General features: G+C 46.7%; 1 protein-coding gene across 16 annotated transcripts in view; it reads right to left on the reverse strand.

Annotated features, from left to right (window-relative positions):
• Nucleotides 1-7,713: 7,713 nt before the first annotated feature.
• DTNB (dystrobrevin beta) overlaps nt 7,714-25,985 on the reverse strand; it is a 380,746-nt gene continuing 362,474 nt past the window's right edge. For 14 of the 16 annotated variants that reach the window (XR_007356069.2, XR_007356070.2, XR_007356076.2 and 11 more), the window contains 3 exons: nt 18,967-19,020; nt 10,714-10,749; nt 7,714-8,375 (listed from right to left, as the gene is read on the reverse strand). Coding sequence is in view for 3 of the 16 variants with exons in the window: in XM_048846095.2 (XP_048702052.2) it covers nt 10,745-10,749; nt 18,967-19,020 (59 nt within the window). In the remaining 13 variants the exon portion in view is untranslated. The remainder of the gene's footprint in view (nt 8,376-10,713; nt 10,750-18,966; nt 19,021-25,985) is intronic. The other 2 variants (XM_048846096.2, XM_048846097.2) reach the window with 2 other exon arrangements.

Below are 25,985 nucleotides of genomic sequence, written 5' to 3' on the forward strand. Positions count from 1 at the left end.
ATATAAACACACAATGAACTGCAGGCAGATGCTTTCATTCTGCATGTTATTGTGGAGCAGTAAATTCATGTTAAAACATCTTCGCTGTTTCATGTACATCTCAAATCAATTTTTCTATGGTCACCACACAGACAAGAGACCCCACAAGGATGGGACTAATTTATTAAATATTTGGCAGATGACAGAACATGGCTTCCAGTTTACAGATTTGTATTAGACACATTCCCAACATGTACAGAATCTCGTTTTTAACATTTATGTATGGAACACCCACACAGACATGCACTCAACCCCCCCCCCCCACACTCGCATGGACTTATTACACACACACGCACACAGACACAGTTGTAAATAGTACAGCCATTCCACAGTGGTCTCGAATCCCAAGGCAGATTTCTATGCAGTACATGGAAGAAAAGGGTTTGGTCCCTGCCAGCTCGACTTGTGGCCACCAGACCGGATGTGAATGAGCCTGGCTTTGTCTACATCTAGGTGCTACAAGTTAGCAGGGTCTCTGAAGGAACTGGACATCCACTGAGCACACACACGCTGAAGTACTGTACGAGTGGCTGAAGCCAATCTTCTTCCTTTTATACATCACTGACAGAGACAGTTTATGTGGAAAATAGCACGAGGGAGACCCCCGTCTGAGGGTACGCTGCTCCCAGTGCAGACTGCGCTGGCTGGGTCATGAAACTCCAGCTTCTGGTACCCAGGACTAAAGGGGAACTCTGCTCCCACCTCAGACGTTCACCTCCCCAACAAACACGAGGTGACACTGGCTGACGAACCCACGATTCCATCACAGAGCTGAAAAGTTTAGCTAGGACCAAAAAAAGGGTTCGTTTTAAACAGCAGTTCCCTTCCCTTGTGCAATGCTGGGCAGGGAGCCGGGTCAGCTCTGGCTTTCCTCATGGAATCTGTTGCTTTGGTTGGCCCCGCCCAGACAGCAGCTCTATAGACATTGCCATGGCAACTAACCTCGCATGTTGCCGTCCTGCTTCCACACCCCACCCGGGGCTCCCTCCCCAGCAGGCCAGGCAGGGGGAAGCGCTAATTCCTTCCCTGGGAATGGCTACGCTTTGCCCAGCTAGCGAACGGTTCTCGTTTTAAACCGGCAGTAAGATGCACTTCATAAAACCAAAGGAATTTTCCTTCCCTAGGTTAACAGCACAATGTACGAGCCTTCGCGGATTACTTGGAACATTTTATCATTCAATCTGACAGGCTGGTTGGCTGGGCTGAGCTGAGCGGACAAGGCGGTGCAGAAAGTGCACACCAACCTGTGTGTCTGGGTGTTCGCGCCCATCGCCAGGAAGGACGAGGCACCTGGGACATCAGAACCAGGGGACGGTGGGGGCTAGCAATGGAAACATGGGGGCTGATCTATATTTCTGCCCACACACATCATTCTGCTACACATCCTGGGAACCAATCTTCTCTGTAAACTGCATGCACATGGTGGGGGCTGGGGGGAGATGAAGGCAAGAGCGGGACCTGGAGTGTCTGCCGCACCCCTGGGATCAGGCTGGACAGTAAACAGGAACTGTAGTGATAGGGCCAGGACCAGGAGCAGCTATCCCTGGTGGCTGGCAAGAGACACGAACCTCTGGGACCTCCCTTCCCAGCCTGTAGCTGGCCACCCTCCTCTGCCCCCCTGCACTGAGTCTTACTCCCCATGCAGAGCGCCCATCCTGCTCCCCCTGCAATCCCTCCACCCCCCATTCAAAGTGAGCTTCCGCTACCTGTGGGAGGCATAATCTCCTCGCCACATCTCAGCCAGTTACAATCCTCAGACCAAGCGACAATTAATTGGGAGGCTTAGTCACCGCTCTTGTCTTTATGCTGCAGTTCTGCACTGTGGACATACCTTCCGGTCACCTTCACTACACCTGTTTACACATAGCATAGTCCTTGGTCTGTGGCTGTGTCTTCACTGGAGACAGCCTCTTCTTTAATGAGTATCCATGTAAAACAAGAATTGGGGACATAGCCCCCCACCCAGCAACGAAGTTTCAGCCCCAGAGCATGTTCAAGCGTCCCTTACAAACAGAGCAGAGCCGGGATAAACTGTACTTTGTATGTGTGGCACTTCGGAGGGGTCATTTCTTAGAGAACAGAAGTAGGCCAGACTGCAGGAGTGACACGCACTTGGGTGCAGACAGGGAGCCCAAGGCCCCACCACATGCAGAGGTTGCCATAGTGAGGCTGTTGCCACCCTATGGCATTGCATTGTGAAGACAAGAATGGGTCCTTTTGGCCCCCTTCCACAAAAAAAACAACCCTTCACTGTTTTGTACAGTATTTGCTCAAAAAATGGGCCCTTTTCCCAGTGAAAACAAGGCTACTTTCAATTAAAAAATAGGATGGATTGAGCAGAGATGGCTGCAAAATATGAATTTTTGCCTGTTTCCAGCGTGAAAACAGGCATTTTGGTCAAAGCTCACCAAGACGTGAAATAGGAGGAGGGTGCAAAACAAACAGCCAACATTTCCACACCAAACATCACAGAGACAAGGTCACCAGTTGTTGAGCTTCACTGGAGACGGACAATGATTTCTGCAAAACGTCTCTCTTCTCCTGAGTACCTAGCCAGAGCCATGGCGATACTGCACGTTAATGAGCAATGTGGCTTTGCACAATGGGCCTGATCAAAGCCTACTGAAGGTAATGCAAAGCCTCCCGTTGACTTCAATGCGCTTTGTATCAGGCCCTGTATCTTTTGCTCATGACTCTGATGTTATTACACATCCAGGAAAAAGTGTACAGGAACATGTGCAGAAAAAGCTCCACATCTGAAGGAAAAAAGGAAACATCTCTTTGGTGCATTTTTTCCCAATGGCAGCCTTTTGAAGCCGCTCAGGGGTGTGGAATGTCTGAAGGTGTCCCAGCAGAGATGGGCCAGAGGGCAGAGTGCGGGCGATACCTGCTTGACTGCAGTTCATTACATCAGTATCAATGCCGCATCTGTGTGGCCTGCTAGAGTTCTATAGGGTCTCTATATTACACACAGGATCAGAATTAGCTCTATTACATGGCTACTACTCCACTGACCTGGATGGAGTCGATCTGGTGTAGCAGAGAAGAATGTCACCGAGTCTCCAAAGGTTAAATTTTGAGTCCAGTGAGGACTAGCACAGATGGGTAGGACAGTGCTGTTTTCGCTGACATGTTAGAAACCGACTTAGTAAAGCGTGCGGGCATGTGTGACTAGCGTGGGGTAAAGCAAGGCCAGAGAAGACAGCCCTGTAAAATATATTAAAGCCTGGCCTGGAAGGTTGATCCCAGGGGCGTTAAGGCAGTTACTGCAAGGCAAACCATAGTTTATAAGCAGAGTTTCCAACGTTAGCATGTGTGAGTTATTTTCTTCCACATAACGGCATGTCATGTCACCACAGCAAGTGCTCTGCATTGGGGAGTGCAGAGCTATCCCAGGTGTCATGGCACATCACACAGGAATTATGCTGTGCTCACCAAGGGCTCGTCTACCCAGCGAGTTACTGCATGGCAAGCCACCGGGTGAATCTACCGCACTCCAGCTTGCCGCACAGCAACGTCCAGTGTGGGCGCTACTCCAGCACAGGGACTTTCACTGCGCTGAAGCCATGTCCCTGAGTGTGGCAAGCTGGTGTGCTGAAGATTCACACCCTGGCCTGCCACCTAGTAACTTGCCATGCACACAAGTCCTGACATAAGTTCTCTCATGATGACATGCTGCAGGGGTTCCCAAAAGCTCTGGGCAACGGTACCCATTTAGTCACATTCAAAGCTTCCTCCTTCCCCTGAGCTGCTCATGCCATCAGGAGATGGGCATTTGGAGCAGTCTCATCTCCACGGCAGAGTGAAGGGAGAGCAAAGTGGCTGGAAGGTCGCTAGGAGGGCTCACCAAAGGTCTGAGTACCAATGAGCAGGACGCAGAGCTCTAGGTCCCCTCAGAGACATTCCTGTGTGACAGGTCATGACAACTGGCAATATCACAAGGTTGCTCTGCAGCCTCCTCGCCAGGTTCTCTTTAGGAGTTGCTGGCTAGTGCTCCCTAGCAGCACTACGGCAACAGGATAAGGCTGGATGCAAACCTTGTTCCGGACTCAGCACAAATGGCAGTGAAGCTCCCGGGAGTGTACCAGGTTAATGAGGACAAATGTAACTGAAGTTTAGGCCTTAATGATCACACATGGGGAAATGGCCTTGGAGTTTGTAAATGACCCATTGGTGCTCTGCTTCCTGACACTTAATTCCCCAGTTCACCATTCCTACTTGAGGGAGAATTAAAATTGTAAGGTGCTTGGGGAAAAAAGCCACATTTTCCCAGCTACTCTAGCATGAGAGTGACATACAAATGGCTTCTGTGCAAGAGGTGGTCAGGTAAACCAATGCCATCCTCTCGGTATCACATCATGTAAGACAGGCTTACAGTATAACTGAAAATCAACCTGCAGACCCCCTCATTACAATAATATGAAGCATTTGCTGAATGCTTTGTAGACTAAAATATATGGCACTGTGGGTGAGGTAATCCAGAAGCATGGCACACAGGGTCACAATTAATATACACAGACTATGCACTGTCTCTGGCTGTAAAAGCCCATTGATCCTGTCAAGAGTTATACGAACAAAAAGCAGATGCCACAGCTTTCTGCAGAAATGACGTGTTTCACTGCACAGTGGAGCTTGCCTATTCAATCACAGAGTTCAGTGTAAAGAGAAGAGTAAGCCAACTCTCTAATCGTCTGATACAGAAAATGCTGTCACAGGTTCCTTAGCTGAGCTTACAACAGGCTAAGACGTGATCATTGTATTGTAATGTCTGTGGGCAAGTGAAATTAGCTTCCTGGAACTTTGATAGAGGAAATGCTCCTCCTTTTATAGTAGGCAGCAAACAACAAAACTAAGGAAGTGCCTTTGGTCCTGGTGGTGCTGCTCTGTGCTGCTCAATCGCTATTCCACTGAAGGGGGGTTATCATAACCTCTCGCTATCTGCAACCTGTGATCAAAGCACCCTGACTGTCCTTCGGGATGGAGGGTGCTATAGATATGTAGCATCACCATCATCATACTATAGTTACCTCATCTCCCAGCTTGCACACACTAGGGCCTTATCTGTACTAGGATATTTCCCACCACAGTTACCACTAGTTCAACTCTACTGGTGAGAGCCCCAGTGTAGATAAGGTGGTGGCAACCACTGCTGTTTTAACCACTGTCATGTAGATCTGTTACAGTGTAGACAGCCTATAGGGACAGATAGTCCCTTTCTTGTAGGGAGAAGTGTATTCACCTCCAAGAGCTGCAAAAACTACCAGCTAGAGTGGAAGTTTCAGCCTCTAAATATTAGACTAATGGTGGCAAAAAAAGTGAGGCGGTGGAAAATGAATAAAAAGGAAAAACTTAAAAAAAGGACGAGCAGCTATTTGGTTTGTCCATGCACCTTGCTTTCATGCTGTAATCATGTGGCAGAAAAGCTGCAGTATGCACTGTTGTTGTAGCCATGTCGGTCCCAGGATATTAGACATGGTGGGTGTGGCACTAGCTTGAAAGCTTCTCTCTCACCAACAGAAGTCGGTCCAATAAAAGATATCCCCTCACCCACCTTGTCTGTCTAGAAAAGCTGTAAATCATAGTCACTGGCTGATGTACAGCGTCTCCCCTTCCACTGTAATTCTGACCCAGATTTCTCATTTAGGGGAGAAAAACATATGTTTTCATTTGGAACATCCTAAAGGCAAAAACTTTCACCTACTCCTCTCCCAGACTTACTGTACCACATACTGCCTATTTCCAGCTTATCTTCAGCATCCACCAAGGCCTATTCTAGTTCACAATTCATATTTCCTTCCACAAAGATTTCCGCACACAGCTTTGGCAGTGGTTATTGAAGTTGAATTGGAATTCATTTGCAAATTGGATACTATTAATTTAGGCTTAAATAGAGACTGGGAGTGGCTAAGTCATTATGCAAGGTAGCCTGTTTCTTCTTGTTTTTTCCTACCCCCCCCCCCCCAGATGTTCTGGTTTAACTTGGATTTAAACTTGGAGAGTGGTCAGTTTAGATGAGCTATTACCAGCAGGAGAGTGAGTTTGTGTGTGTATGGGGGTGGGGGGGATGTGAGAAAACCTTGATCTATGCAGGAAATAGCCCGACTTGATTATGCAAAGAGTTGTCACTTTGGATGGGCTAGCACCAGCAGGAGAGTGAATTTGTGTGGGGGGTGGAGGGTGAGAAAACCTGGATTTGTGCTGGAAATGGCCCACCTGTTGATCACTTTAGATAAGCTATTACCAGCAGGACAGTGGGGTGGGAGGAGGTATTGTTTCATATTCTCTGTGTATATAAAGTCTGCTGCAGTTTCCACGGTAAACATCTGATGAAGTGAGCTGTAGCTCACGAAAGCTCATGCTCAAATAAATTCGTTAGTCTCTAAGGTGCCACAAGTACTCCTTTTCTTTTTGCGAATACAGACTAACACGGCTGTTCCTCTGAAACCTGTTATTGAAGTTAAATGTCAAGAGGACCTTTGCCTGTCTGAAAGCAGGCTTGGTGGGTGTGACAGAGTGATCCCAGGTACTTGATGCTGTTGCTGGTCCATTCACAGTTGGAGCAATGGAAACTTAGAATCATAGAATATCAGGGTTGGAAGGGACCTCAGCAAGTCATCTAGTCTAACCCCCTGCTCAAAGCAGGACCAATCCCCAATTTTTGCCCCAGATCCCTAAATGGCCCTCTCAAGGATTGAGCTCACAACCCTGGGTTTAGCAGACCAATGCTCAAACCACTGAGCTATCCCTTCCCCCCTTATCAGATGCCAGCATTTTACTAATCTGAACTTCGGCATCAAGGTGGTAAGTAGGGGAAGAAGTGCATGAAAATCAAGGACAAAAAAGAGGGTCCACAGTGAAGATACGATGAAGCCACAGTCAGAATGTCTCTAAGCCCCGATTGCCTCCTGTCTATACCGGCAGGTCCTTGAGCAGGCCACTAGCAAAACTTTCATCCTTTAAAATTCCAGCACACACATCCCTTTCTTGCATCTGTATAGCCGCAATCAGAGTAATGTCTGGGTAACGATTCAGCTAATCATACTGAAAGCGTACAAAGACAGCTACGAACCCTTCCAAGTGTGTGGTGTTTGGCAGGCTAAAGCTAACTCACTTTTCTTTCCTTCTTGACAGCTCATTCACAATATTTATATTTGACTAAACCTGTGGCCACCATGTATGTTTATTTTCTCTCCCCCAAAGAGTTATAGGTACCTAACGAGCACTTTCCTCCCAGAACCAGCATTGCATCTCGGATGAGACAGGGAGAAAAGCTGGGAGTTGGTTTCAGGGTTTATCACTCCATTCCATTCATCGCCCTTGATAAATATTTATAGATGCATTAGGGCACTCAGCTCTTCTGCTAAAAATAACATTCCTAAGCACCAAGAAAAAAGTAAAATAAAATAAAATCACTAGTGATTGGAACTGATTACAATGTTTTCTAAGTAGCTACAAAACTAGAGTCTAGCAAGGATCCAGGTAGTAGTGAGTTTCAAACCTCCAACTACACAATGTTGTTATTTCTCCTTAAATTTAAATAAAAATATACTTGCTTCTTGCAAATGAATGTGCAGGCACTAATCTGAACCTAGCAGTGGTCATCCCTGAATTCCCTTGCTTGCCAAGAACCATTCAAGTAATTTTTAACAGAGTCTAAACGAAAAATACACAGAGTTGGGAATCCCCAGGAGGCATCTCATCCAAGTTTTATGGTCCTAATTACAGCCATTCCCCTCTCCTTGCTCTGCATTCCTCTACTCTTGGCATGCCCTGTCATTTACTCTCAGAATGACATGCAGTATCAAACACTATGGCAACCAAACATTAATAGACAGAGTGGTATTTTTAGAAAGTGTGTGTTTTTAAAGGATTTGTACTCAGAGTTCCCTTTGTATTACACACAGGAAAACTCAAACGGTTTAAAATCCATTTTACATGCACATCCAAGATCAAAGGTCATGAGTGAAACCACCAGCGCATGATGAGATGACACTGCTCGGGTAGGAAATCAGAAGAGATCAGTGCACTTTACAAGAGAACAGTTTTCTTTTGAAACCTTCCATAAAAACACTTTGTTGAATTTTTGATGGGGCATTGTCCGATTAGCATTGGCAAACACCTATGAAAATAGTACATGCAATAATCTAAGAGGAAAATGCCCAGAGGGAAAGCGCTTCAGTCAGTTAAAAGAAAGCTGCTTTCCCTTCCCTTTCAGCAGGTGGTTGGTTGTGATCTTTCACAGTTGCACAATGGTGTATGTATCAGTTGAAACATGCCTCTTCCAAAGGATGTGGAGACTTCGTTAGAACATGAGCTCGCTTCGTAACCCTCTGTGCCTGTGCCATTGGAAATACACACAACAGTTAGTGAGAAACACTTTCCATATGGACAGCATAATTCAAACTTGTGCATATGTTATAAGGAAATGACAGTTACTTACCAGTAACTGGAGTTCTGCACATTCACATTCATGGGATCAGGGTTTCTATACTGTGAGCTTCCAGAATCTTCTGGCAAGCAGTGTCTGTTGGGGCCACTCACCCCCACCCCTGGAAGTGGGTCCAACCACTCTTCAGTTCCCTCCTAGTACCAGAATTCCTACTCTAGGACTGTCATGAACTGGGGAAACTGGGATGGGGAGTGTGAATTCTCCAGTCAGCAGCGCCAGGTCCTCAGTACTACACTAGGTCAGAGTCGAAGTGTGCTGGATCCTTGGCACCGGACTTAGCTGACCAGGATAGATCCAGAGACCTGCCATCTATGCCAGTCAGACAGCCTGTATGGAGAACATCTCTCCAAAGTCGCTGCTGGACTTACAGAAACCAGCCTTAGACAACAGTCCGAAGAGAAGTCCCTGTCAGCAAGGGGGCGAGGCAGCTCTCCAGCCTTTGAAGGTCCTGACGTTGCCCCTGTTGCATGGACTTTCCTCCTCTCTTTTACACAAAGCCTGACTAACTGCCAATCTAACTGCAAAAACAGCTTCCAAGGGGCAGAAAGAAGAAAAACCAACAAGGGAATCGTCGAGGACACTGGGTGGGATCGGAACCCACTGAACTTTGCGTGGCCAGACAGAATGGAACTGGATTTACACCCTCAGGAGCCTTCATGAGGGGCAGGGAACAGCAACAACACCGCTCACCAGAAGATTCCAGAAGCTCATGGCATAGGTACCTTGATCGCACACGTGGGAATGTGCAGAGGCCACTTGAAGGAGAACAACTAGATTTTAAAGGTGACTTGTAAGTTATTCTTCTTTAAAAAGGGCTTGGGTCCTTTTTTGAGTCACCATGAAGGACACAGAAAGCCTGGAAGGGGACTGGTTGGTATATTTCTATTTGTTTTTTAATATAGCAATGCCAGGAATGTCAGCTCTGGTCCTTCCCAGGTTTGCTGGAGGACCTGTTGGGGGCTGCAGAGGATTGTTAGCGTTCAACTTTACACGGATGGTTGAAGGTGTTGAATCTTTAACAGAGATGTTCTTCTCTCCAAAATGGTAGCTAATCATTGTAAGTAATTAGGTATTAACAAAAACAAACAAAAAGTGTTTTTAAGCAGTCTGGTTAACAATCCCCTCCCCTCACCACTGCTCGACTTTCAACCTTGTGATAACTCTCCAGTTACCAGACACGTTCCCAGGCTAAACAGGAGCTGAATTTCTAATGTAAAAACAACCCTCCTCCTCCCCAGAATCCTCCGCTGCTCTCAGGCTGCCTTAATCCATATAAAAATCCCAACCCCCCAAAAATGCACAGGCCCCATTTTTCTCCCGTTGCAAGTCACCTTAGATGACAATTTTGGTTTTGCTGTGTGGACTGAGAAACTTTTTTCACACAGCCCACTGAACAGATGTTAAGGACTTGGGCCCACTATGTACATGGGCTGAGTTTGAACTGCTAACTTAGAAGATAAAGTCTGTTTTTCTCCTGCCCACTTCTCATAGCTCTAGTCCTCTGACCTGGTGTGGCCTGGAAACAGAAACCTGGAAATGAAAGACTGCATATCCCATTCCCAGTCCCCTGAGCTAACCACTTCTGGATTATGATGTGTGTCTCCCAGGTGATGTTTCTCTGCTACAGAAGTTCTCCCCTTTCCTCACTGAACATGGTGAAAGATCACCTTTTGTGGGTATGCCAAATATCATGTGACGGCCTCCTACAGGCTTTTCACATGGGGGAAGATAAAGATCTTATTCAGGTTTTTCAGGGGCATCATCAACACAGGATCCAGTCTTTTACTGTTACGGTTATCGCACCCTTCCCCACCACCTGTGATGTCCTTTTATAAGCTAGATTGTGAGCTCTCTGGGTTAGGAACTGTATTTTTACTGCATGTTTGTACAGGTAACTAGAGCAATGGGTCCTGTTGCCTGACCTAAGCCTCTAAGTGCTCCCGCAGCACGAACAATAAGAGAATAATGATCCTCAACCTGCTCTCACTGAAGTTAATAGAAGTTTTCCCACTAATTTAAATGGAATTATGATTGGGTTTTAGAGTGAAAACCTGACACTTTAAAGAGGATGTGCAGTAACAGACCAATGGGGAATATTCTCCATCTTGTACATGAATATAAATAAGGAAAAGAACAATGTCAGGTTATGAGTGAGTCAGTCATATCCATTACAGCAGCATGAATGGAGCAGGGTCTTTGGGAAGAAGAAAGATCCCCATACTTACTTGAATTACTGTACAGTCTGGGTTCTTCCATCTAACCTGCAACACATGGGGAGAGGGGGAGGAGGGGGAAATTTATAAGGCAGGTAACTGACTGCAACAAAATGAAAAAAAAAACCCCAACCAATGTTGCACTTATAGGGCACCTCTCATCCCAGGAATGCAAACTTTACAGACAATGAATTAAGTCTCTCAAACTCCTTTGGGGTATGGAAGGTAAAGAACAGTTACTTACCTTATAGTAATTGTCTTTCTTCAAGATGCGTTGTCTACATGGATTCCACTCTACGTGCACTCCATGCACAAGAGATCACATTATTTTGGCTGGCAGTGTCCATTGGGGCAAGACCTGCACCCTAGATGTCCTCACCACCCCCACCCGAGAGCATAAAGGGAAGAACAGTCCTAACAGCCCCTCAGTTACCTCACCAATACAGAATCCCAGAGGAGTAGGACTCCATAGTAGCAGAGAAGGAGGGTGGGTTGTGGAATCTTTGTGGACAACATATTTTGGAGAACGAGTTATCAAAGGTAAGTAACCATTCTTTCTTCTTTGCGTGATTGTCCACATGAATTCTACTCTTGGTGACTAACAAACAGTTATAAATTCATGGTACTCCCCATCTTGAATACTGCGTGCAGATGTGCTCGCCCCTTTTAAAAAAAGATATATTGGATTTGGAAAAGGTTCAGAAAAGGGCAACAAAATGATTAGGGGTATGGAACAGCTGCCATGTGAGGAGCGATTAATAAGACTGGGACTTTTCAGCTTGGAAAGAGATGACTAAGAGTGGATTCGATAGAGGTCTATAAAATCATGGTTGGTGTGGAGAAAGTGAATAAGGAAGAAGTGTTATTTACTCCTTCTCATACCACAAGAACTAGGGGTCACCAAATGAAAACAATAGGCAGCAGATTTAAAACAAACAAAAGGAAGTGTTTTTTTCCCCACACACTGCACAGTCAACCTGTTGAACTCCTTGCCAGAGGATGTTGTGAAGGCCAAGACTATAACAGGGTTCAAAAAAGAACTAGATAAGTTCATGGAGGAGAGGTCCATCAATGACTATCAGCCAGGCTGGGCAGGGACAGTGTCCCTAGCCTCTGTTTGCCAGAAGCTGGGAATGAGCAACAGGGGATGGATCACTTGATGATTCCCTGTTCTGTTCATTCCCTCTGGGGCACCTGACCTTGGCCACTGTCAGAAGACAGGATACTGGGCTAGATGGACCTTTGGACTGACCCAGTGTGGCCGTTTTTATGTTCTTGTGTACTGTTTGCTTAGAGGTGGGTAATAGGAGTCCTACTTAACCAGTGACTTCAGGACAGCGCTACTAAAGCGGACATCCAATTTGGAAGTCTCTACCAAAGAACAGCATCTTGTGAATGTAGAACTGATATACATGTAGCTGCTCTATAGATTTCGGAAATAGGGACATTCTTCAAACAGGAAACAGAGGCTGCCTGAGCTCTAGGGGAATGAGTTCCAACATGAGGAGGTTGCTCTAATTTGGAAAACTCGTAACATGTTCTTATACATGTGGAGACCCATTTAGAGAATTTCTGAGAGGATACTGCCTTATATCCTATCTGCAAAGGCTACAAGGTGTCAAAGTCTAGGTGTGCTCCTACATGAATTCATCTTGTTAGGGTAGTATGATTAGTACAATAATGCCCTTACTACTATTTCATGATGTTTAGCTTCCCCTGGAATTGAGTGAGTGTTAGGGAATAAAAATGGGATATGAATAAATTGGTTCTTGTGGAACTCCAAACTACCGCAGGCAGGAACATGGGATGAGGCCTAAGGATGACCCTGTCCTTATGAGACATGATATAAGAGGGACCCACCACAAGGTTCTCTCCCCTACCCTTCGAGCTGGTGTAAAAAGTTATTTTAAAAGGTAGCCTTCATTGGTAAGTGATGTAGGGAACAGTTTACTAAGGGCTCCAACAGGGGACATAAGAACAGTCACACTGCGTCAGACCAAAGGTCCATCTAGCCCAGTGTCCTGTCTTTTGACGGTGGCCAATGCCAGGTCAGGCTTGACAAAGCCCTGGCTGGGATGATTTAATTGGGGATTGGTCCTGCTTTGAGCAGGAGGTTGGACTACATGACCTCCTGAGGTCCCTTCCAACCCTGATATTCTATGATTCTATGATTCTTTAATCAAATGGAGAACGACATACGAAGAACCAGTGGCACTGTTTTATGGAGCCCAAGTGCCTGGGATGGAATCTCAGCTCTCTGTGTGCCCCTGGAGAGAAACTATGGGAGGACTGATGTTTAGCTGCATCTTTCCTTTCAGGGTCTGAGGAGGAACAATTTTAGGTAGACTTCTCTAGCTTTAGGAGTTTGTTTTCAGTAGGAGCAACTTATGGACCACTGGCTCCGGGACATGTCCCTCTCCAAGACAAAACAAGCATTGGGAATGCCCATCTTTAAACGTCATTGAAGCTTCAGGTTTTGAACCCTAAGGATTTTGGTTCTGACATCGTATTAGAGACCCTCTGTGGGGAGTAGGGATAGAGGTGGTCCTGGCTTAAAAACTAAATATCTGATTTTAAAATGTTTGGTTTTTTTGGTGCCAGTAGCAAAAAGACTAACAGTACTAACTAACTGTACTAAAGACTAACTATCACCAGGACATCTAGGGCGCAGGCATGTGCTCATCAAATACTGCTGGCCAAACTCTCATGCCTGGGTGCGTGTTCACCCCACACAGGACTGGAAGGGGCTAAGGTGGCCAGGTAGACCTATTAACTGCACCTGCAGGAAGAGCCAGGAAGCAGGGAATTGAGGGCAAGCAGGTTCAGCTGGGCAGGAACAGGCATGGCCCATTAACACCTCTGCAGTCATAGGAGAAAAAGGGGGTCAGAGAGCTACAGATCGTTGTAATAAGCCATATATCCAGTGTCTCTGTTCAGTCCATGATTTTTAGTATCTAGCAGAGTAATGAATTTAAGTTGCCAGGCTCATCTTTTGAAAGTGTTGTGCAGGTTTCCTTTGACTGCGAAATCCTTAACAAACATCACATCCACCATAATCTCTCCATTGCGGAGAGGACAGCCGTGAGGTCCCTGAAATCTAACCACTGGACAGTGATCAAAGCAGCAGACAAAGGGGGTTCCACTGTATTTATCAATCGTGATGACTACATTAACAAGGCCAACCCACAGCTGTCCAATACTGCCTACTATGAAGAATTTAGAGAAGACCCCACACCACAATTTACCCAGGAACTTATGGATGTCATCAAATCCTTCCCCCAAACAACTCCAAGAGAAACTCTACAAACACATCCCCCACAAACTCACCCAGGGACCTTCGACATGCTCCCAACATACACAAGCCAGGGAATCCTGGCAGACCCATTGTATCTGGCCACAGCACTCTGACTGAAGGAATATCAGGACTCATAGAAACCATCCTCAAACTACTCACCACAGAAAGGGCCAACTACCTCCAGGACACAACCGACTTCCTCCTCAAACTCTGCAAAATTAACAGCATCCCTCAGAACACCATCCTCACCACCATGGATGTCACTTCCCAATACACCATTGTCCCTCACAATGACAGCATAGCTGCCTGCCTCAAATATTTGCAAGTCAGTGGACAACCCCCTAAAGCCCCTCTGACCTCACACTACTGGTGGTCACCTGCCACCTCACACTGGAGCCCAGATGCAGTATCATCGAACAACTACAACCCATATGCGACGGGGACCCCATTCTGAAAGAAAACTTTCCTGAACCCCTACTTCTGGCCTTTAAACAACCCCCAACCCCTCCAAGCTCATCATCAGAAACAAGCTCCCCAAAGACAAGGACACCAATTCAAAGTGACACCAGACCCTGTCAGAGCAACAGATACAAAACCTGCAGACATTTCTCCAGTTCTACAACGATCAGCACCTCACACTGCATACTTTTCAAAATCCATGGGTCCTACACATGCCTATCACAACATGTGATATACCTCATCCAGTGCACAAAATCCCTCAATAAGAACTATGTGGGTGAAACCAGACAATCACTCTGCTCTCAAGTGAACTCACATGGGAAAATGATAAAAGACAAAAACTCCCTATCCCCTGTGGGTGAACACTTTTCACAAAGCGATCACTCTATATCTGACCTCTCAGGCCTCATCCTCAAAGAAAACCTGCACAACACTCTCAAAAGACAAGCCTGGGAGCTTAAATTCATTACTCTGCTAGACACTAAAAATCATGGACAGAACAGAGACACTAGATATATGGCCTATTACAACAATCTGTAACCCACCAACCCCCTCTTTTTCTCCTATGACTCTACCTTGAATGGTTTCTTACAATAGATGCTAACGACTTATGTTAAACAATCTGTTTCACCTTGCATTTTGCTGTGATGCGGGGAGTTCCTTCCCCAGACCAGAAGAAGAGCTCTGTTTGGCTCGAAAGCTTGTCTCTCTCACCAACAAAAGTCCAATAAAAAATATTACCTCATTGACCTTGTCTCTCTAATGGTAGCCCAGCAAGTCAAGAAGGACTGGGAATTATGTATTGGCAAAGTCAGTTCAAACATTAGCCGAGGGTTCATTGTGTACTGAAGGCATAGGCAAAAATGGTACCTAGAAGTTACTGCAGTAACTGGCATGCTAGAAATACATGCACAGATTAAAAAAAGATTAGCGAATGTAGGGTAAATGAAACAGATTACTGCTGGTGGACTCAAACAACTACTTCTTACTGTTCAGTGATGACTCATAAGAATCTTCAAACTCCCTCTCTTCCCCCTATTTTCCATGCAAGGTACATTACACATTTGGAAAAAGAGAGTGAACATCTAATAAGCATCCAAAATATCTAATTAAAGAAAAAGATTCTAGGGATAAGAGCCTTGTATGATTTAAAGCCAACACGATATTACCTTCAAAAACTGTTGATTTCACTGAAGTCAGACGTGTTATTGCTAGTAAAAGAAAACCCAAAAGCCCAAACAAGCCTATCATTTCAACTAGTGATGGGCAAACTTCAGAGGAGTCAGAGAAGCCCCAAACATCTGGCTGCTCCTGTAACCCTAAAACCCCCACAATACCAACTGGCAAAGGGTTCACTATTCTGTAACAGCAACTCCTGTCAGGCCTGACAAACTCACTACACCTGACACTGCTTTCAGAGTATTTACCCAAGTGTCTTGTGAGGTATCAAACTAAAGCCAACACCACACTGCTTATAATATTACTATGAAATGTATATACTGACATTATACAAGGAATCTTCTTTGCTTGTGTATAAAAATTATGCTTTCAAGTCTGTAACAAGGCAGAGTGGATGAACAGGTCATCTGCCAGACAAAAGCATGTCTCTTCAGCTATCCCGGTCTCTGAGGTAAATTAAGCGTTGTAAAGACGACACAAAGGAAGCCCCATTTCAATGTCGAGTCAACAGGAAAAACAGGTTAATGAGGGATGCAAACTCAACAGGTGAGCACCCCAGAGTATGAACCCCAGGCAGTTACCCTGACTCTGGGAACAAGGAGAACGGCCTTTGGGAAATATACGGAGAAGCAAAAGGACATGGTTATCCATTTCACTGAGCACACCCTTGGCAGAGGGGGATGGTTTGGGAAGGAATGGATCCTGGATTCAATGAAAACCAGTAAACTCTGCAGAGAGACTTTGAGGGTGAGAAACTACATTAGACAAGGGTTGTGGTCTACTAAGTCTTAGACTTGGTCTACACTAGCAAATTAGGTCTGTTAACTAAGTTGGTCAGGGATATGAAAAATCCACACCCCTGATTAGTGCAATTAAGTCAACCTAAGACCCTGTGCAGTTATTCCGTCGATCTAGCTACTGCCTCTCAGGGAGGTGGATTACCTACGCCCATGGGAGAGCCCTTCCTGTTGGCATAGGTAGTGTCTACACTGAAGTGCTGCAGCAGTGCAGCAGTGCTGGTGCAGAGTTTTAAGGGTAGACAAGCCCGTAGTCTCTAGAATGAGTGTTACACTTCTGTTGTGTTTGTAACCATTTCTGTTTCCATTATTCTTACTCAATACTAACTTTAATCTGTGACTCTCTGTTCTTTGTTGTGTGGCAAGATGGCCGATGTTAGTATGGTGGGTCCTGCGCTTTTCTTGGCAGGGGGGCTAAGACGCCACCTCTTGCCCCTGCTCTTGGGCCACTGAGGTCCCCGCTAGTGGCCCAGGAAAGTGGTAGAGGAGGGAAGTGGGGGAGGGGTCTGGGTTTGCTCCTCACTCTGTGTCCCAGCCCCTCTCAACCCCCGCCGGTTCTTACCCTCTTCCCCTTTGGGTGGGGAACCTTTGGTCCTTAGACGCTGTGGGAGGGAGTCTCCCTCGCCTGCCGGGGCAGGGTCTCCCTGACTTCAGTTCTCTGGTTTTTCAAATCTTACAACACACCTCCAAGCTCCAGTCCCTCTCTCCTTCCTCCTCCTCCCGTGACTGCCTGAAGCAGGGGGTTTTATTAGGTTCCTGACAGGGCTTAATTGACTGCAGGTGCTCCACTTAACCTGTAGCAACCCTCCCTAGTCTACAGGGAACCACACCTTAATTAGCCTAGGGCTTATATATTTCCCCTCTACCACTGCTCCCTAGCCCTCCTGTAACACAGCTGATAAATATATTTGTTTTTACTATACATAGATTACAGTGCTGTGTTGACATAAAGTGTGAAACCTGAATCATAATCTTCCAGCTGTGTATCTCTCTTTGGGAGGCAGCTTACTTGGTAATTTCTGTGAGCGTCCAGTGACAGGGGCTGGATGCTGCAGGGGAATGCTCTTCATGAGAGGCGCAGGGATTTGGGTGCGTCTAAGGCAGTCTGCAAAGCAAGATAGGCCTGACAGAGTCCTGAGGACAGTGTCTGAATGGTTTAAAGGCTGGTGCTGTACAAGAGGTGATACCCAGCTACCATAAGAAAAAGTCCCTCACGCTGGAGAAAGGAGGTAACAAGGTGACTCTCAATTCTGGGTGCCCTGAGAAAGGGTCACACCTTCTCAGTACCTATTTGGCCTGGAGATCTTGTGAGAACAGTCTCTTGTGTGAAATGTCATCCCAGCCAGAAGCAGGAAGTGAAGAGGTGCACGGAAAGATAAAGAATAAAAATCCAACATTGTCAAAGCTCAGCAAAGATTTGTCTCAGGTGAGACATGAATGTTTGGACTGATACTTGTCTAATCCAAATCTCTTTGTCCAACCTTAATTTAAACGTGGAAAGTGCGAGCAATCAGCTCCACAAGCAAATCAGTGTCACACTTAGGGGCACAGCCTGAACTGAAGAACCTCAGTGCAATCGAGACTCAGTGCAACTACTGTAAATTCCTTTCCTGGCAAAGAGGGAAGAAGAGGTGGTGGCAAATACCTTCACCCAAGCACCCATGGCCACACCAGGATAAGGGGTTTTCTGTTCAGTCATTTGAGGAAGGCACAGGTGAAACCCCCAAACCAAAGTCCAGTGACTGGTATTCCACTCCCCACACCGCTCGCCTGGGTTTTCTTTCTCCTGAGCCCTGTTGGATAGGGGATCATTGGTCCACCCGCACAACAATGTTGTGACAGCCCCACATTACTTCCACATCCTTAGAAGCCAGAGGAAGAGCTGCCTGGGGAGGATTAGTTCTAGCTACACTTAGAATCATGGGATTAGACCTACTGTAAGAGGCCTCATTTTGCCGCCTGTGCAGGATTGTTCTCAGCAGAATATTGCTGAACACTGTGTCCAGACATGTTTTAAAAGCCTCAACCCACAAGGCTTTTCTGCTTCCCTTGGGTGACAATTCCACAGCCTCGCACACCCGATTTCCAGAAACTTTCCTGATAATTCAGCCTCCATTTTCTATATCTAACCTCACACCATTAAAAGTTCCTCTTGTACCATTCAGAGTAACTCCTTTCCTGCCATGCTTATACTTGTACATGACCACTTGCTGAAAGAAAATATTTCAATACATCTGAATACAGAGACAATGGAAACCTGGACATTACTAGTGTCCCAAGCAATGGCAGAAATGGAGAGAGCAAACACATAACAGGGCAGCGAGAGGAACAGAAAGACAAGCCTGATGGGCCCAGATGAGTGTCTGGAGGAGGTGTAACAGCAACAAGGAGCCTCCATAAACTGCCCAAACCCAAAGCCGTTACATGAACACCTCTGCAGTGCTTGGCACACTGAAGTGGAGACTTTGCAGACACACTCTGATCTCAGACACAGAAATAAATGGGAAAAGTGTTTTACAGCTGAGATCCTTTTACCTCTGTCCTTGCCATTCTGCATCTTTTCCTCTTCTTCTTCACCTACTTCCTCTGCTTCAAAAACAAACAAATGTCAGACAAACACGCATGGAAACGAGTTGCTAGAAAGCGGTTTTCTATAGGAGGGAGCTTACTAAGAGCCACATTGGCTTGTGAGACTCACACTGGGAAGAGGGAAGGGGCTGTGCTGGAGTGGGAGCCCTCAGGAGTACTTCAGACCGACTAAGCTGGAATTCTTTCATGCTGTAGTGGCAGCCGCACCATCCATTCAATTGGCAGAGCGTATGCTCCTTCTACCGACCGGTTTAATGACTTCCATTTTCACATTCACCCCAGCAGGGGGCAGCGCCTGCACTTGCCTATAGGACTGTGTCTGGCCACGTGTAGCATGATATACAAAGACCATCGGTCCTCTTGTGCACCTGTGCAGCCACTGTTGAGCCGTCAAAGAGACTCAGAGTTATATAACCCAAACAACGGGACACTGGGGAATAGGTCAGACACAGAAAGAAAATGGAGACTTACCTGTTGGGTCACAGTTGTTCTTCGAGATGTGGGTGCAGATGTGTATTCTGCTCAGGTGTGTACTGCCTTGTGCACTGCGAGCTGGAGACTTTTTACCACTGCTTGAGACAGTGCATATGCCTTATACCTCCTCATGGCCCTTCCTGAGGCTACATTAAGGTGGTTCCACCCTAACCACGCTCAGTAGTACTCCAACAAACTCGAGTCTCTGGGCAGGAATCAGTGCAGACTTTCCTCTGTTCAGGATAAGATGAAGGTGATTGAACAGGTGGATGATATAGTCAATGGATGGCAATGGACCTGACTGTGAGAGAACCCCTGGACCAGCCAACCATCATGGTAAGGGAAGACATGTATCCCGTTCCTCCTAGAGAAGGCCACCACACATTTGGTGATGACAGGCCAAAGGGGAGTACCATGTACTGATGATGACAAGTCTGAGGAATTTCCTGAGGCAGGGTAACACAGCTATACTGAAATATGTGTCTAAAAGAACAAGGGCAGCCAACCAACCATTGCCATCTAGAGAACGGAAGATTGAAGCTAGGGTAAGCAGGCGCAATCTCACTTGCTTGATGAACTTGTTGAGAGCCCAGGGATCCAGAACAGTCTCAGTTCCACTCTTGTGTTTGGAGATCAGGAAAAAGATTGGGGGAACTTACTCTGTGCCCCCAAGGTGAGGAGAGCTTGACCCTCCTGAAGGAGCACAGACTCATGAGATGGGTCCCTGAAAAGGGACAGAGAAGGAGGGTAGGGAGGAGGGGTGGAAATGAATGGGACTGAATATCCCAGACCCATAGTACTTAGGACCCACTTGTCTAAAGATATTTGTTCCTATGGGCTGAGGAAGTGGGATAATCTGTCCTCACACTTAGAAGGGATGTGTAGATCATTGTTGGTTGCTATGCTGTCCTCAAAAAACAAGTCCAAAGAGTTGTGTCCCTACAGGAAGTTGAGAGCATGGTGTGTTAGTGGTAATGTTAGATGACCTTCTTTTCTGAAGCCTCTCTCTACTCCAAGAAGCATAGTATCATCTGGGAGGACAGAAGAGCTGTCCATGAAAATAATCTGAATATTTCTGCAGGGGCTTGTACTAACGCTTCTTGGAGGCTGGAAGATAAACCCCCAGGGAGCGGAGAGTCACTCATGAATCTTTAAAAGAGAAACACCTCATCTGGCTTGTCAGGAAATACAAACTGTCCATCAAAAGACAGAATTTCAGTGGTTTGCTGGATATCTGGTGCTATCCCGGAATTAAATAACCAAGATGCCCTCCTCTTGATGATGGCAGTGGTCATTGCTCTGGAAGAATCACACATTATGTTGACAGTAGATTGTAGTGAGGTCTTTGCCACAAGCAAGCGCTTTGTCAAGAAAGCTTTGAACTTCTCTCTTGAGTTGTCTGGCAATTTGTCCATGAATTTAGACATCACCTTCCACTGAAAGAGCTTGCTGGTTGTTATTCTCTCCTGGAGTGAAGCAGTAGCACACATTTTCTACCTAATGCGTCCAGTCTTTCAGGTTCTTTTTCTTTTGGGGTAGAATTAAATCTTCCTTATGGTGTCCTCGCATTAACCACAATTAATGAGTTGTGGGTTTTGGTGTGAAATAGACACACTCCAGCTTCTGGGAAGGGACATAATATTGCTTTTCTGTTTGCTTGGCTATTGGGGCTAGTGATGCTGACGTGTGCCACAAAGATTTAGCTGTTGATAAGAGGGCATATGTGAGGACCTGGGGACTAGAACCCAGGCCTGCAGAGGCACAACCAGTGGAATCATAGAATCATAGAATATCAGGGTTGGAAGGGACCCCTGAAGGTCATCTAGTCCAACCCCCTGCTCAAAGCAGGACCAATTCCCAGTTAAATCATCCCAGCCAGGGCTTTGTCAAGCCTGACCTTAAAAACCTCTAAGGAAGGAGATTCTACCACCTCCCTAGGTAACGCATTCCAGTGTTTCACCACCCTCTTAGTGAAAAAGTTTTTCCTAATATCCAATCTAAACCTCCCCCACTGCAACTTGAGACCATTACTCCTCGTTCTGTCATCTGCTACCATTGAGAACAGTCTAGAGCCATCCTCTTTGGAACCCCCTTTCAGGTAGTTGAAAGCAGCTATCAAATCCCCCCTCATTCTTCTCTTCTGCAGGCTAAACAATCCCAGCTCCCTCAGCCTCTCCTCATAAGTCATGTGTTCTAGACCCCTAATCATTTTTGTTGCCCTTCGCTGGACTCTCTCCAATTCATCCACATCCTTCTTGTAGTGTGGGGCCCAAAACTGGACACAGTACTCCAGATGAGGCCTCACCAATGTCGAATAGAGGGGAACGATCACGTCCCTCGATCTGCTCGCTATGCCCCTACTTATACATCCCAAAATGCCATTGGCCTTCTTGGCAACAAGGGCACACTGCTGACTCATATCCAGCTTCTCGTCCTAGTCACCCCTAGGAGACAAGGGGCCGCAGGAAGTACTGCTCACGAGACCCAGAGTGACAGTCCTTGTGGCCCTCTGATTGGCCAAGAGCCCCAATTTAATCCCAGTGGTTGCCCCAGGAAGGTATCTAGCTAAGTACACAGACTTTGCCCTGCTGCAACACCAGACTTTGCCTTGTCTCCTGATCTCTGGTTTCTGATGCCAGTCTGACTTCAACCCTGACTCCTGATTCTAGCCCAGTACTGCCTCTGGTCTCCAATGGCAGCCTGACTCTGACCCCAACTCCCGCCTCTCGGTTCTGACCCAGTACTGCCTCTGGTCTCTGACCCCGGCCTGAGTCTGACCCCGATTCCTGCTTCTCAGTTCTAACCCGGTACTGCTGCTGATCTCCGGTGTCTGACCCTAGATTGACTCTGACCCCGACTCCTGCCTCTCGGTTCTAACCCAGTACTGCTCCTGGTCTCTGGTCTCTGACCCCAGCCTGGCTCTGACCCCGACTCCTGGCTCTCGGTTCTAACCCAGTACTGCCCCTGGTCTCTGGTCTCTGACCCCAGCCTGACTCTGACCCCGACTCCTGCCTCTCGGTTCTAACCTGGTACTACCTCTGATCTCTCGTCTCTGACTCAGGTTATGGGACTTGGCCTTGTAATTCCTCCAACTATTCCTTGGAGACTCCTAACTCTGGAGGGCAGACCTCAGCTCAGCTGTGACTGCTACAGGCAAGACAACCTACGCCCTGGGTCCCTTACAGCACCATTGATAGAGGGGGCAACACCTCCCAGGGCTGAATCCTGGAGGATGTCTACCAATTTGTGAGTATTCTCTTGTACCAGCTCAGCTTAAATACCCAGAACTGCAGCCATTCTCCTGAGCAGTTCCTGGAAGAACTTGAAGTCCCCTGGAACTGGGGAAGCCAAAGTCAGGGCCGCCAGATTGTCCCGGGAGGGTGTTGGCAGTGCTGCTGGAGCCAAAGGTGTCGCCTGTGGTACGGGTTTGTTCTCAGGCAGAAGGTTAACCACAGAGAATAGCCCAGGAGGAAGAACGTCGTCCTGGACTTCCACAACAGGCTGGTCCATGGCTTAGGCCATTCCCCAGGTAAGGGGATCTTACATCCAACGTATGCAGAGAACTGGATCTGTGTGAATGAGAAGCACCCCCAGGCTGGGATTATCAGCCTGGAGTACAACAGGAAGGCCAGTACATTGTGGGCCAGGCAGGTCTGTCTCTGCTACGGAAATGCCTCTTCTCTCAGTACCAGTGCTTACTCCCTGGGTGTATGGATGGTGTATGTGATTGCATTCGCTGATGTGGGGAACGAGAAGAGTTTCAGGACACTGACCTGGAGTGAGAAGAACTGTCTGAATAATCACTAGGTGTGGTGGATGCCCAACCAGTAGGGCCTCTGGAAAACCTGACTTGTCCACTGTACAACACAGAAAAGGTAACATCGATACTCTGGTTGGCATCGTAGACAGTCTTGCATGGGGTCCGGTACAGAGGACGGATCCCCTATTGGTGCTGAGGGGTCAAGATTCAGACCCCACTCTGATGTAGCTACTGATACGGAGGACGCCGGTACCAAGGCTGGTTTTATAGACAGTGCTGTGAGAGAACGGGTGGAGCCTGCCTCTTCATTGGTACTGGAGCTGAAGGCAATCTCTGCCCCAAAGCTGAAGACAATGAAGGGCCTGAGATAGCCTGGGGCACCGTCTCTTCACTGATATCCTGAGTTAGCAGGAATGCCAGGGCAGCTAGACAAAGCAAGTCTGAAGCTGCCAGGTAACCTTGTCAGGTCAATGGCACTGAGAGCGATGGTGCTGGAGTTTCTGTAGAGACCAGACTTGACAGCAGTCCCACGGATGGTTCTGGAGTCGCTGGCACAGCACTGGGATTCTTCCATCCTGATACTGGGCAGACACGGGTCTGTTCTGGGTACCAGTCTTGTTGACAGTGAGGTCCTGTCTCGATGAAGAGGAGAATAAATCCCTCCTCAGTTTCTGGCACTCCGGTCCATTTTATGAGTCCTCTTACGAGGGATCTGTGAAATAATGATGGACCTCTTTCCTGCCTCCATGACTGATCAAAGTCCCGGGGTCTGTCCCCAACACCCACAGAGGTAGAGGATACCAGTTAACTGAGTGGTTGGAACAGGGTCCTCGTGTCAAGGCAGGTCTCACAGCCTGTTCCAACAAAATGCTGCTTTAGATGAAGATCTCTTGCGGTCTGCATTCTTTTCTTAACAGAACAATAGATACTTCACTATTCCTTGATGTGGTTCTCACCGAGGCACAACAAGTTGCAAATGTGGGGGTCACAGGTAGGGACAGGCAATGCCCAAAGCCTGGGGTACACTCCAGAACTATACAAACTAACTGTACCACTAAATACACAAATAAACTAACTAATCTAACAAACTATGGGTGCTAACTGCCAGAAACGATTTACACTATGAAATACCGAATCACCCGAGTGTGACTCAGCAGAGAAATCATGAGGAGATTCCAACATGGGGTGCTCCAACCGAAGCCGCAGGCCGTAAGAAGGAAATGAGAGGGTTTAGGGAAGTGCCACCTTCATATAGCCTCGAGAGGAGCCAGGAGGAGGCACAGAGCATGCGTGCCGCCCCGAGGGGTACTACAGTGGCAAAAAGTCTCCAATTTGCAGTGCACAAGATGCCAGCACACTGGAGTGGAATACAGGTCTGCACCCACTCCAAGCAAGAAGATCTGCTCTGAAGGAAAATCTGAAACAGTTTTATGGAGATCCAGGAGGAAGAAAACTTGATGTTAATGACTAAAGTTCTCAAAGCCTAATCATGTGGGGTGCCGAGAGACCTCAACACTCACGAAAGTCACTGGGGTGGCAGAGCTGTAACTGAGAACAGATTCTGTTCCAAGAAATACACTTCTCATTAGGTCTCTCAGTGACAGAAAGGAAGTGCATGCTGATGGAGCAAGTAGAGTCACAGAGTTTAATCACAGAATTTAAAGCCAGAAGGGGCCATCAGATTACAGCCCACAGGAAACTAGACTATTGTGTGTCTCCAGGAGAGAAGAGAAGAGACCAAAGAGCCCCAAATGCCAGATACCCCTGCAATGGCAGGGAAATGATTGAGCTATAGCTAGATATTATTGACAAGAGACCTGCACCCACATGCTGCAGAGGAAAGAAAAAAACCCCAAAGTTACTGGCAATCTGGTCTGGGGGAAAATTCTTTTCTGACCCCACATATGGTGATCATTTAGATCCTGAGCATGTGAGCAAGAACCAGCCACACAAGCACCTAAGAGGGAGAATGCTCCGTGCCACCTCACCCCTGACCACCCCATCCTGTGTTCCAACTTTAGCCGTATTGCTTCAGAGAAAGACCAAAATCTTCCCCAGAATACATGGGGGGGTATCTCTTTCTGACCCCCTGCAGATGGCCAACTGAAGCCCTGAAGCATGAGGTTTTAGGAACATAGGACAAACTGGAATTGAGCAACAATGCTCACTTTATTTAACTCAGTTAAGATGAAGTGAATTTATGGGCCAGGCTAGTATTTATATTGAGGAGAATGTGGGCAGAAGGGCAAGTTCCTTCTCATTTGGGGGGGAGGGATCATATCTCTGTATATAGCATTTCTAGTAACATTATGTAAACAGATAATAGTTATTACAGGAAGTGATATTTCCCTTGACCCATGTTTTAAAATATATAAATAGAGTTTTGAAAGAGAAAAAAACACCTGTAATAGAAAGCACAACTTGAAAAGCTTGAGTAGTGTAAATTGGTTCTGACCAAAGGGGATCTTTAATAGAGAAGTAAAAGAAACTGGCGTTTTCTTCATTGTTCTGACTATGGCCAATTGATAAATATCACTTTGAGAAATCAGAAGTGCTTCTACCAATGGCCTTTTCCATGGTGCCCGACATGACAAGTGAAATATGTAATAGGATGATGGCAGAAATCACTGACTGAAATGAAACAATATTTTTAAAAATCACAAAGGTGAGCTGGGGCTCCAAGCAAGTTCCGAGTCTGGTGCTACACTTGTCTCTTGCTTCTCAAGCTAAG

This window comes from Caretta caretta, chromosome 3 (assembly GCF_965140235.1).
Source record: "Caretta caretta isolate rCarCar2 chromosome 3, rCarCar1.hap1, whole genome shotgun sequence".
Lineage (NCBI taxonomy): Eukaryota > Metazoa > Chordata > Testudines > Cheloniidae > Caretta > Caretta caretta.